The sequence below is a fragment of the Rattus rattus genome, chromosome 6 (assembly GCF_011064425.1).
Source record: "Rattus rattus isolate New Zealand chromosome 6, Rrattus_CSIRO_v1, whole genome shotgun sequence".
NCBI classification, from domain to species: domain Eukaryota; kingdom Metazoa; phylum Chordata; class Mammalia; order Rodentia; family Muridae; genus Rattus; species Rattus rattus.
This window is the reverse complement of record NC_046159.1, coordinates 150,744,942-150,758,601: the sequence shown is the minus strand read 5'-3', so window position 1 is coordinate 150,758,601 and position 13,660 is coordinate 150,744,942. Positions and strand designations below refer to the sequence as shown.

The window sequence follows — 13,660 nt, the reverse complement described above, 5'->3', positions numbered from 1 at the left end:
CACAGCTGACTTTTTATTTCACAAATTAGAAAGGATAAACAGAGATGGAATATTAATACAAGGAGATTATAATATTTAGAAAAGTTTATTTAATATCAGTGTTTAATCATTGATTTATCTAAATCAAAATACACAACCCAACCAACTGGTCTGCTCAATACAGCAGTTTGTCCTGTTACAGTTGACATTTCTAAAGAAACGGACTCCATGAAGTGAGTCTGTAAAGCACCTTTGTCCAAGGGCACTGCATTTTCACTCTGCAGCCCACAGAGTAATGATTCTTCCCATTGTAACCACGGAGCTGCACTAAAACCAGTGGCAAGTGCTCTACCTACAGAAGGGTTTAACCACAAGCCGAAGACAGGGGTGCCACAGGAGGGACACACTGAGAGGAAACCTGTCATGTGGGGGTTACAATACCCAGAATTCTAAGGTGTACCCAGAATTCTAAGGTGACTCCAATGACCGCCACCTTTTCATGACCATCTCAAGTAGGAGCTGTGAATACAATGGGATATTCTCATAAACATGTTAAATATCTTGGCCAACAGAGATTTTTACAGCTTACAAGCCAGACATTCAGAGTGTCAGAGGACGACTCTGTGCTTTGCCTGCAGAGGGACCATACAAGGAAGGAGATGGACATGGGGTTGTCTTTAGAGGATGAGGATGGAATGATATCATCCAGGTATAAGAAATTTGATGTTTCCTGTTACGTGAATGAACTTGGAAGATTTCTCCACACAGCCCTCAGAGAATATCCTCAGCCTGGACAACACTTATTCCAGCCACGTGATACAATGAGCAGGCCCACAGCATCACCCACTACAATCAGGTGAGCAATGTGCTATCTGAAGTTATTAAATGTGTGGTAGAACTTGCCCCATCCAAGGTTCTGCTTTTTATTTCTTCAGTAAGTTTTAAGTTGTGTGTCCTGTGAAGTAGTGTGAGAGAACCTTAGGCTGTTGCATTTGGGCTGTGAGGCATTCTTTGCCCAGCATGTGCATGCTGTGTGTGCACAGTCTGTTAGTCACTCAGTAACTACTGAGGCCATCCAACTGTTGCAGTAGCCATGCAGTACCAGGGTTCAAGAAGTCCTTATCTTAGAAATGGCCCTAAAGCAAGTGCTTTAGGAAAATGGTAAAAGTTCTCAAACTTAGTAAGCAAGACAAAAACAAAACAAAAACAAAAAACCCCAATCCCATCTGCTGAGGCTGTTAGGCCCTACAGTCAGGGTGAACACATGAACTTGTAAAGAAGATAAAGAAAGACATCTATGTTTTGATATTGGAACTAAAATGGTAAGGGCTTTGGCCAGAGTAAAGAACTGCTCAGTCATATAGAAAAGGCATTCAGCTGTCACATGTGTTTATATGAAAAGTAAAAGAAGCCCGCAGTATCCAGAGTTGGTACTGTACACTGTGGTTTGGGTGTCACTGGAGGTCTTAAGGCGTATCTTGGGACAGAACAATGGAGTGTGGACAGCAGAATTAAGTACACATCTGGCAGAAGCCACCTGAGACCATTCACCGGTCCTCTCTGGTAATGCTGCAGCGCTGTTGTTTCTCACGGCTATAGGGACACTGGCACTGGCTTGTTGTCCACTTCAAACAGCAAACACCCCAAAAACACTCTCAGTTTGGCAGTTTCAGGGACTGGAACCAGCTCTGGTGTTGAAAGCGGACAGTGCCTTTGGGGGCAATGGCATTTATCCATCTCTCACACTTGCTTCCTTGATTCATGAGTCCTGAAATACAAGATCGCAGCAAGTTCAGGTTACTTGCCAAGAACACTGGTTAACTCCTCTGGTCTTACTGGTGCATGTCAAAAGCCAGACATGGCTAAGAAAGAGGTCTTGGTGAAAAGGGTTTGAGTTGGAAAAGCTGCAAAGATGTTATATAGTTTTGTTCCTTTTCTTTTGCTTGAGATAAAGCCATGATATTTGTACTGTTTTTAAAGTAGTTTAAAAAAGAGAATTCTACTAATGCATAATTAAGCTCCTTGTTTATCTGAGGTACACAATACAGTCAGCTTGCCAAGTGTAGAAGTCTGGGAAGTCAACTTCCCAGTCAAGATAGTGAGCACATCAACCCATCCCACACTTCCTCCCACACCGTGGTCTGTGATCTTTCATGTGCCCTCCATCCTCCAGAGACCTATGCGTTAAAGGCTTTATCACCCACTGCACTATGGGAAGGGTGGAAACTTTGGGAAGTGGGTTCAGTGGCAGGCCTTTTGGCCACTGGAAATGCACCCTTGAGGTGGGCAATGAGGTCCCAGCCCCGCTGCATTTTCCTTTCACTTTGTAGCCCTGAGGTGAGCAGCTATAGTGTGTCAGTGTCACTTGTCCCTTGCTATGATGTGCTGCAGCTTCAGCGCAGGGCCCAAAAGCCTGCACATCAGAGACTGGCGCTCCCCAAACCGTGAGCCCCAGTGTTTTCACTGTACGTGGATTAGCTCAGACAGCTGTTTCAGTAACAGAAAGAAGACTGACACATTTCCCCTGTCTGTCATCTCTCCTCACCCCACGATCTCACGGCCACTGGTCTGCTCTGTCACGGTGGATCGTTTGCACTTCCTAAAACTTCACATACATGGAATTGTACTTTCAAACATGTCTTTTTTTCAACATAATCATTTTGAGGCAGTATCATTTTGCACATTGTTCCTGGTCGTTTCCCTCTGGCAACTCATCAATACTGGTTGAGTGTTCACAGTAGGATCCACAGAGCTTGTGGGAAAGCTCCTCCCCTAACGTCCACTGTCCCTGGTGCCTCAGCTTAGTCTCTTCACTCTGGGGTTCTGCTGGTTCTGCGTTGCTCTCCTGGCCCTGAACCTGCAGTGTGTGGTGGCCATAGGCCAGGCCCTTTTCTTCTCACGTCAGTGCAGTTCTTACACTGCCTCTGCTATCAAGGCATCAGGGCAGCCTGCCTCCTGAGATCCACTGCAGTTTTCACAACCCAACTTTCAAATAAACATGGAGGAAAGATGAGAATCCTTAACTCTTTGTTTGTTGAACACCATTTCGCACTGGTAAGAAAGCATCAACAACAGGAGGAAGTCCTGGAGAGCTGGACCTTTTCCTTCATGCTCAGCTCTCATCGCTACCTCAGTCCGTGTGGATTTATCCTCTGGAGTGGGAAGCTGGCCTACCCATGTCCTGCAGCAGGTGAAGCAAGAACACCAGGCTGCTGCTGGTTACAAACACACACGGGTGAGTGATTTCAGCTCAGCCTCTGTACTCAAAGGCAAGGAAATTTACAAACTTCCATTAGTTTGTAACTGTCCTGTCTCTGCACAAAAGAGAAGTTAGGGGACAGCTCTGAACCATAGCATGGGAGACGACCTTCTGTCTCTAAGGCACTGAGATCAACAACTAATAAATGGGACCTCATGAAGCTGGAAAGCTTCTGCACAGCAAAGGACAAAGTAGCGGCCTACAGAATGGGAAAACATTTTTACCAACTACACATTTGATAGAGGGCTAATATCAAAATATATAAAGAACTAATACAACTAAATATCAAGAAAACAATCCAATTTTTTTTTAAAAAAGCAAGATACAGATCTAATCAGAATTCTCAAAAGAGGAGACTCGAATAGTCGAGAACAAGGCAATGTTCAACATTCTTAGTCATCAAGGAAATGCAAATGAAATAAACCAAGATTTCATTTTAGAGTTGTTGGAATGGCTAAGATCAGTAACACAAGTGACAGCTCAAGCTGGTTAGGATTACAGTAAGTGAACCACTGATCTGTTGCCGATGGAGGGCAAACTTGGTTCCTCAGAAAGATGCAATTAGCTACCTCACGAGACAGCTACACCATTCTTAGACATATACCCAAAGGACACTTCATTCTGCCACAGAAACACTCTCTCAGCCATGTTCACTGCTACTCTATTTATTTATAATAACCAGAAATTGGAAACAACCTAGATGTCCCTCGACAGAAGTGTGGGTAAAGTACAGGTACTACAGCTTCACAATGGAGTATTATTTAGCTGTTTAAAAAGAAAAAAAGGAAGAAATTCACAGGTAAATAGATGGACCTAGAAAAAGCATCATCCCAGTGAGGTAATTCAGACCCAGAAAGACAAATATGGTGTGCGTATTCTTACATGTGGGTAGTTGCTGTTATGTCAGTGACAGCGAAGCTATGGTCCACAGAGCCACAGAGACTGGTTACCAGGGACAAGGTGGGACAGACAGATTTTGTAGGACGAGGAAACAGAATAGGTAGTTATGTATAGACAGGGAGAGGGCTGGAACCAGGAGGATCAGGTAGGAAGTGGAGACAAGTGAGAGGAGGTAGAGGACGCAGAGAACAGTGCTAAAAGTAGGGGCTTAGGAGGGGTAAAACAGAAACTGCCCAGGAGAAGCTGCCAAGAAGATACACACATGTGACGGCCATTTAAATGTTATTGCTAAAAAATGGGGGAGACAGATCCCCAACTGAATATCTCTTGTCACCAACTGAAGCTTCCAATATCTGAATTGGAGTACATCTCATTGAGTTGTTGGCCAAAGGTCCTAGGGGAATCCCCAAACAATGCAGGCTGTTGTCAAGACTACAGGCTGCTCTCCACAGTCTGACGGCAAGGCCCGACTGCTGACGGGCACAGCTACACAGCTCACCCAGTGGAGGAAGTCAGCTGCTGCCTACATAAAGCCTTCACGCCTCTTCTAGAGTCTTTGGCACAGGAAGGTACTCTGCACACTACCAAAGGAGGTACGTACACACCAACCCAGCCACCAACCTTTGATCTACAATGGTGTCCTGCCTGCAGGATATGCTGGTGCAGTGGTGGCTTAAGGATCAGGCCCTGTTCCATGGGACAGAACACAGGACACTGAGTAACCAAGAACCTGAAACTAGATAGGTTCAGGGATGTGGAGAAAACCAAATACTATGGTTTAAAAACAAACAAAAAATAGCAATAAAATGACTCCTAATGACATTCTGCTGCACTCACAGATCAGTCCCTTGCTCAGCCATCGTCAGAGAAAGCTTCATCCTGTAGCAGAAGGGAACAATACCGACTCACCACCAGACATCAGGCAGAGAGCGAAAGACTTGGAACACTCAGCCCTGAACGCAATGTTTCCATCAAATCTCTCCCCTCAGGGCTCAGTGGAAGAAAGAGCAGAGTGTAAGAATCCGAGGGGATGGGGACACCAAGGGAACAAGGCCCTGTAAGTCCCCATGAGCAAAGCTCCTATGAACTCACAGAGACCGAGGCAGCATGCACACGGCTTGCAAGGGTCTACACAATGTCCTCTGTGTATATATATTATGGCTTCCAGGTTAGTGTTTTTATGGAATTCCTGAACATAAGAAAGAGTAGGTCTCTGGTTCTTGTGGCTTCTAATGGGTCTTTGTGTCATCTGTTGTCCAATGCTGATGCTATTTTATACTTTATTTTATTATTGTTTCTTAGAACCCTGTTTGTTTGCTAAGAGACGGGAAGTAGATCTGGATGGGAGGGGGGTTAGGGGGAAGGAAAGTTGTAATCAGGATATATTATGTGAGGAAAAAAGGAAACAAACAAACGAGAACCACAAATGACATGAAAGGCTAAGACAGTGAGTTCCCCCAAATCCCATCACTTAGTAGAGATGCTCTCCAGTGAGAATAATCTAGATGGATGCAACTTAATGGGATCGTCAATAGATGCCTGAATGATGCCCAAGAGAACACAAATGTACCTAATGAAAAAGGAAAGAAAATGTAGGATTTGAAATCTGAATTCAGGAAGGAAATACTCAGGACAATGCAGGCAGAAATGAAGATGAACTGAAAAACTCATTAACCCAATTTGAAAATGCAGGGCAAGCCTTACAAACAGAATGGACCAAGCAGAAAGAGAGTAGCAGGGCTTGAAGACACAGTAGAGGAAGGAGACCACACAGACAGGCATAGGAACAATAAACTAAACATCCACGGAGGGCACATGCAGGGACTACGGGGCATCAGGAAAAGACCAAAGCTTTAAATGATAGGCAGAGATGAAGGAGAGCAGGACTCAGTGTCACACAGATACAAGCAGCAGGCAGCACTCAGACAGGACCAGAAAATAAACTCCGCATTGCACAGCACAGCACAGCACAGCACACACAGCACAGCACACACAGCACAGCATAGCACAGCACACACAGCATAGCACAGCTCAGCACAGCACACAGAGCACAGCACACACAGCATAGCACACACAGCACAGCACACACAGCATAGCACACACAGCACACACAGCACAGCACACACAGCACACACAGCACAGCACAGCACACACAGCACAGCACACACAGCATAGCACACACAGCACAGCACAGCACAGCACACACAGCACAGCACAGCACAGCACACACAGCACAGCACAGCACAGCACAGCACACACAGCACAGCACAGCACAGCACACACAGCATAGCATAGCACAGCACAGCACAGCACAGCACACACAGCATAGCACACACAGCACAAACACAGCAGCAATAAGCACACACAGCAATAACACAGCACACACAGCACAGCACAGCACACACAGCACAGCCCACACAGCACAGCACACACAGCACAGCACAGCACACGCAGCACACACAGCACACACAGCCACATCACACACAACACAGCACAGCACACCACCCACAGCACACACAGCACAACACACAGCATAGCACAGCACAGCACAGCAAACACAGCACAGCACACACAGCACAGCACAGCACAGCACACACAGCACAGCACACACAGCACAGCACAGCACAGCACAGCACACACAGCATAGCACAGCACAGCACACACAGCATAGCACACACAGCACAACACACACAGCATAGCACAGCACAGCACACACAGCACAGCACACACAGCATAGCACATGTTATTGCACACACACACAGCATTGCACAGCACACACAGCAGCACACACAGCATAGCACACACACACAGCACACACAGCATAAGCACACACAGCACAGCAACAGCACATAACAGCACAGTTACCAAAGCTTTTCAGCACACACAGCACAGCACACACAGCACACACAGCACAGCACACACACAGCACACACACAGCACAGCACACAGCACAGCACACACAGCAGCACACACAGCACAGCACAGCACAGCACACACAGCACAGCACACACAGCACACACAGCACAGCACACACAGCACACACACACAGCACACACACACAGCACAGCACACACAGCACACACAGCACAGCACACACAGCACAGCACAGCACAGCACACACAGCACAGCACACACAGCACACAAAGCACAGCACAGCACACACAGCATAGCACACACAGCACAGCACACACACACAGCACACACACACAGCACAGCACACACAGCACAGCACACACAGCATAGCACACACAGCACAGCACACACAGCACACACACACAGCACACACAGCACAGCACACACAGCACAGCACACACAGCACAGCATAGCACAGCACACACAGCACAGCACACACAGCACAGCACAGCACAGCACAGCACAGTGAAAACACCTGGCACACACAGCAAAGAGTACAGAAAGCTGCAAAAAGAATACAAGTCACACACAATGGAAAACCTGCCTACATCACTGGGTCCAGGAGAGCTGTCTGCCATAGTCAAGAAGGAGAAACTTGACAGATTTAAACAGGCTGAAGAATTCGTGCCCACCAAACTAGGCCTACTTTGAGAATACTGGAGATGGTATTACTTTGCATTAAAGAGAGAAATAAGTATAGCCAAGAGACTCCAGAAAGAAAACAAATGAAGCTCGGATTACATAGCTGGGAACACAAACAGGAAGCAAAGCAGTAAAATGACTACAGTGAACACATACCTTTCAATAATAACAGTGAACACTAATGGCCTCAACGCTCCAAAAGATCCAGGTGGACAGAACTAAAATCCATCTTTTTGTTGTCCACAAGAAATTCAGCTTTCAATATAAATACTTAGAATGACAGGATCTCAAAAGTATTATAAACAAATGGGACCAGGAAGCAAACAAGTGTCACTATCCTAAGTATGAAAAGACTGCAAACCAAAGGTAATCACAGGACATCAAGAGGACACTTCAGGTCAACCAAGGGAACAGTTAACCAAGAAGCCATTAAAATACCAAATACATACGCACCAAACATGGCGCACCCACTTACTGGAGTTACAGGAACAGACTAAGTAAACTCAGTAGGTCATTTCAGTACCCCACTTTCACCAATAAATAGGTCATATGGGAAAAAATAATAAACAGTAATGTGAGAATTAAATGACATTATACACCAGACAGACACCTAACAGATCTGCAGAAAATTCTATTCAAATGCCAAAGTATATACATTCTACACAGCAGCCCATCGAAGCTTAAAACATCCTGAGACAAAACCCAAATCTTAGTAAAATGAGAAAACTGAAATAATTCCATGTATTTTATGTGGCCACAATGGAACAAAGTTTAAAATCAACAGCAAGCAATTTTCTAATAATTACATAAACTTGGGGAGATTAAACACATTACTGAATGACAAACGAGTAACTAAGAAAGAAAAACATTCCTGGAACTAAATGGAGATGAAAACACAGCGATAAAACCTCTGGGAAAACATTAAAAGCAGTTGTTAAAAAGGAGCCATTTCTAACTCTCACCTCCTACATTGAAAATCCAGAACACAAATAAATGACTTAATGATGAAACTCAGAAATTTGGGAAAAGAACAAACCAAACCCAAATCCAATAGATGCCAGGAAAAAATAAATGTAGGGCAGAAATGAATGAGGTAGGACCACACAACACAAAGAATCAATGCTCTTTGAAAAAATAAAATTGGCAGCCGTTTGGCCAAACTAACCAAAAGAAAAAGATAACCCACGTTAACGGAATCAGAAACAAGCAGGCAAACAGTACCACAGATACAAAGAAGTTCAGAATGTTCTAAGGGAATACTCATACTCCGGAAAGTTAGAAAACGTAAGCTAACTGGACGAATGTCTGTACTGATCCACATCATCAAGGATAAACCAAGGAGAGGTCTTCAACAGACCCATAAAGTCCTCAACATAAAGAACCCCAAGTCCAGACGGATGCACAGCCAAACCAGAATTTCAAAGAACTACAACCAATACTTGTTAGATTATTTAAAGAAACAAAAACAGAAGAAATACTTCCAAACTCCTTCTCTAAAGCCAATTAAATTACTCTACTATCTAAACCAGATAAAGCACTACAAAAAAGAGAACAACTCAGACCAATGTCCCTAAGGAACGCAGACACAAAAATCCCCACAATAACACCTGCAAATTTAATACAGGCGAACTGTATCCTGGGCATATAGGGATGGTTCAGCAAAGTTAAGTCAATAAGTGTAATGAATCATATAGAGGACTGAAAGCCAAAAATCACATGATTATGTCTACAGATATAGAGGCGTCTTGACAAAATGCTAGCCTCTGGGATGCTAATCTAATAACTCTGAACACTGTGGTCTTTGGAAGCTTGTCCCAGCCCCTTAGCTCAGAGCCGGCCAGGCTCTGCAGCAGCTGCCCCTCCCAACTGGACTACAGCCTCATGGCTCCATCAAAGCCACAATCAGTTCATGTCCTCCTTGGTTCTATTGCTCGAGGACCACTTTTGATATGTGCCCGACATCAGTGTATTGACAACTGTTGTAAAAATGCATTTTATTATTTCTTTATCACTGCACTTCCAATAAGAGGTAACTTAATCCCTGTCACTGCATCTTGCCTGGAAAATCTAACTTTTCAAAAATGATATATAAATACTATCCAGCCTTTATAGACAAAGCTTACAATGAACAGAAGTAAAACTTGATCCTTTTGGTAGATACCAACAAAGGCAATGTCACATGGTATTCCCCAAGTCTCACATTGTTAAGGAAACAAAATGAAGGACCAACAGTTCCTACACTGACTAACTTTCTGTCAGCACATGAGAGTGTAGGCTTCGGGAAGCCTTGCTGTACACAAACCTGGTAACACTGTCTCAATTTCCCCACTTCCCTCTAAACATACATGCCACTAACAAATGATGTTTGTGTATTCTAAAACAGTGGTTATTTCTAAACATTGTGTCAAAGACCACACATTTTTTCCTTATTTTCAGAGTAAGAAAATCTATCTTTAAATTTTAAAAATTAAAACTATGAATTTATATCACTGAAATGTTGAAATATTTCTTTTCCAACCTATGGCTGGATTTTCTAGTGTGTGGGGTGCAGGTGTGTGAGGCCCTGGGACAACCTCTGGTATTGTTCCTTGGGTGTTATCCACTCTGTATTTTCAAAGGTGTTTTCCCAAACAGCCAGGAACTCACTGAGTCAGCTGGCCTGTCTGGCTCGGGAGCCCAGGAAGCTGCCTGTCTACCTCCCCAGTGCTACAGAAGCAGACTGCAACCAGCCCTGGTTTTTGTTGTGGTTTGTGTGCTTACTATGTGGGTGTGGGTTCTGGGATCTAACTTAAGTCCCTGTGCTTACAAGGAAGGATTTTATTGGCTAAGCCTCTTCTCTAGCCCCAATTTTCCATTCTAAATAGCAATGGCATACATCTGCTGGTACGCCGAGAACAGCAACTTGATGGTTTACTTCGACTACAAATGGATGCATTCTTAATGTACGTTCTTCCGCAGTTGGACGGAAATGAAGGCAATAGTGCTGGCTTCTGTATGAAACGACTGGACAAATGTCAGGCAACACTAGGCAACACATTGTTCCTCTTCACACTCTTCAGATACAGACCTTGGAGCACTAGTACTTCAGGGTTTAGACCCTAGATATGCCACAATCAAGTCTCAAATCTAAATCAATGAAACTGAAGTAAAAAACTCAATAGAGAAATCAACGTATTTAAAACACATTACCAAGGCCATTCACAATGCGTTCGACTTGCCACATAGGGATAGTACACACTGCAGATCAAGACTCTCAGGAAGATTGGAAAATGCACTCCTAAAGTCTACTCGCTCAAGTCTCAGGAGGTAAACACGTGAACCGGAGGCTTTCTTTTGACCTTCGAACAGCACGAGATACTTACAAATCACTACAGGAATTATATAAGCTAGAGTTATTTTTCAATAACAGCAGGGGAAGCAGGAACTCAAAATTACAGGTAATATATGAAACCCCTGGGCAAAACTTGAGCCTGAGGGACTGGAATGGCTTCTTCCAGAAATTACCCAGAAGTCAGGCTGCAGATGTGGTCCAGGGCTCTGAAGTCGTATTTGTTTGCCTGCCTCACAGACGATCCAGAAGCTCCAGTGTGACGTGTAGCAGCACTTGTAACAATAACTTACACATAAAACTGCTTATTATTTCCAAAATTAGGTTTCCATCTGTGCAGAGAGGAACAATCTGATCTGCTCTGATCTTCTAAGTCCGTCTCTTTATTTTGTGTACTTGGTAAACAAGGCCTCTGGCTGTAGGAACCTAACACTAATCAAAGCGCAATACGTCCGTTTTTCTTTCTTTTCTAAAAACTATAATTCTTCATTATATTTTTGTTTTAAAAACATTTTCTTATTAATTGATTTTTTTAATTGTTTCATTTATTTACATTCCAAATATTGCTCCCCCTTGTTTCTCAGTCCCCCCTCCAAGAGTTCCTTACTCCATTCCCACTCCTCTGACCCACCCACCCTTACCCCTCTGACTCACCCACCCCTACCCCTCTGACCCACCCACCCTTACCCCTCTGAACCACCCACCCCTACCCTCTGACCCCCCCAGCTCACCCCTCTCACCCACCCACCCCCAGCTCACCCCTCTACCTGCATCGCCCTTCCTGGGGACATCAAGTCTCAGTTTTTCTTAACCCCCAGATCTGTTCTTCCAGCTTTGAGAGGCTGCTCTGGCATCTCGAGGCTCTCTTTCCTGCCATTCACTCTTAGGGATTTGGCAGAGGCACCTAGGATGCCCTGTGCCGCACCATGGGAGGACTCTGCTGACCCTGTCTGTGGCAGTAAGCAAGAAAGGCCTCTTTCTTCTGCAGTTGGCCTTTTCTGGTTCAGGAAGTAGAGCCAGAGTTTAAGAGCTAAATACAAATGAAAGAGAGTAAAGAGGCCACGGGACAGTAACCCAGGACGTATTAGGCGTTTATAGCACTCGCTGGTCTTTCCTTCCACCACAACTGTGAAGACCTATCTGTGTTGCTGATGTGAGGGGCTACTGTAGAGGGCAGGCCTCTAACCTTTCCCCCAGAGGAAATTTAAAATGATCTTTATAATATACAAATCTGATTACCCAAATCCCAGGTTAAAGCTTTTCAATGTTTTTAATATAAAAACCAAATTAGCTGACTTCACCAAATTCTCCGCCACCTTTAATCCACTTTCCCCTCTGTTTTCTTATATTCTAGCCACGTTTGACTTCCGCTGTCTCACTCATGCTAACCTAACATAGATGCAGCACTTCCGCACTCATGTACCACACATGAGTGTCAGGCACTGGTGTGTCTCCTCAGGAGAGCACAGCTGCTCGGGGCAGAACACCGGGCTCCTGCACTCCCAGGTTCTAGCAGTCTGACTCCAGCAATGTTTAAGTGACTGTCCAAAGAAAACCAGGAAAGGACACAGAGAGAAAGAGCTAGACTGGAGAAAGATAATCTCTCGGTGTCTGTCTTTCTGTCTCTCTCTGCACACATATATAATCTATACTATATATGTACAACATACATATACACACATGCACACACACACACACACAGAAAGAGAGAGAGGTAGCACTGGTTTATTGGAATGGATATGAACAAGAATAATAAAATCGGGCACTAATTTGAAGTTATATACACCAAAATAATGGCTAAAGTTAGAACAATCGGAGTTTTAAATTAAGTTTCAGAAAGGCATGTGATCCTGAACGGAGCAGAGTGAAGATCTACTGAAGCAGCTGTCACTTACAATTCAAACATGCTTACACATGCAAATCATGAGATTCTGTTATGATTCAGAGCACCGCTAACTTTTTATGATGGAATATAGATAACCTGGCTTTTTAAAAACTCAGTAAGTTAGGCTATGCACGGTGACACGTGGTTATAGTCCCAGTTCGTGGTGGGCTGGAGTAGAAGGATTAGCAACTCTGGCCAGCCTGGACTGCTCAGGAGACCCTGCCTAACAAATACTAACAAAACCAACCCACCCCAAGGATCAAGTTGATCCTTAGCACAATTAACATAGCCCACATTCATCCGCTTTATCCTGTAATTACAATTCTGCCCACTAGGCACTGAGTCAGACCTGGGAATGGACAGATATTTTTATTCTCCTCATACTTTTGCCAGTGGCCTACTTAGTTTCTAGTAGGCTGTACTCTTAGTTCTCATGACCTATACAAAGAGCTTTTAAAACTGATACTGGATCGTATGAACCCCCTCTCTATTCCTCCATTTCAGCCCCTCAGATCCTTCCTGATGACACTGTGTTAGAATTTAAAGGGAAATGTGAGTCTTAAGTTTAGTAGCCATTAAAACCAACATTTAAAGACAATGCAGTTAGGTGTAATAAGAGATGTACATGGATTATTTCATTGGTGAAACTGAGAATCTGTCCTACCAAAAGAGCAGGTTTACAGTATGCAGAGCAAGCAAGAGTCCTGTGTGATCCTGCAGTTAATTTAAGGCTTGTGTAATAATTCAAGTCCAA

The 13,660-nt window shown here is 44.2% G+C and overlaps 1 protein-coding gene across 1 annotated transcript in view; it reads right to left on the bottom strand.

Annotated features, from left to right (window-relative positions):
- The window catches only part of Fam185a (family with sequence similarity 185 member A), a 49,968-nt gene continuing 36,308 nt past the window's right edge, over positions 1–13,660 (bottom strand). The window contains exon 8 of the mRNA XM_032907078.1: positions 1–1,747. Coding sequence (XP_032762969.1) covers positions 1,635–1,747 — 113 coding nt within the window. The 3' untranslated portion in view covers positions 1–1,634. The remainder of the gene's footprint in view (positions 1,748–13,660) is intronic.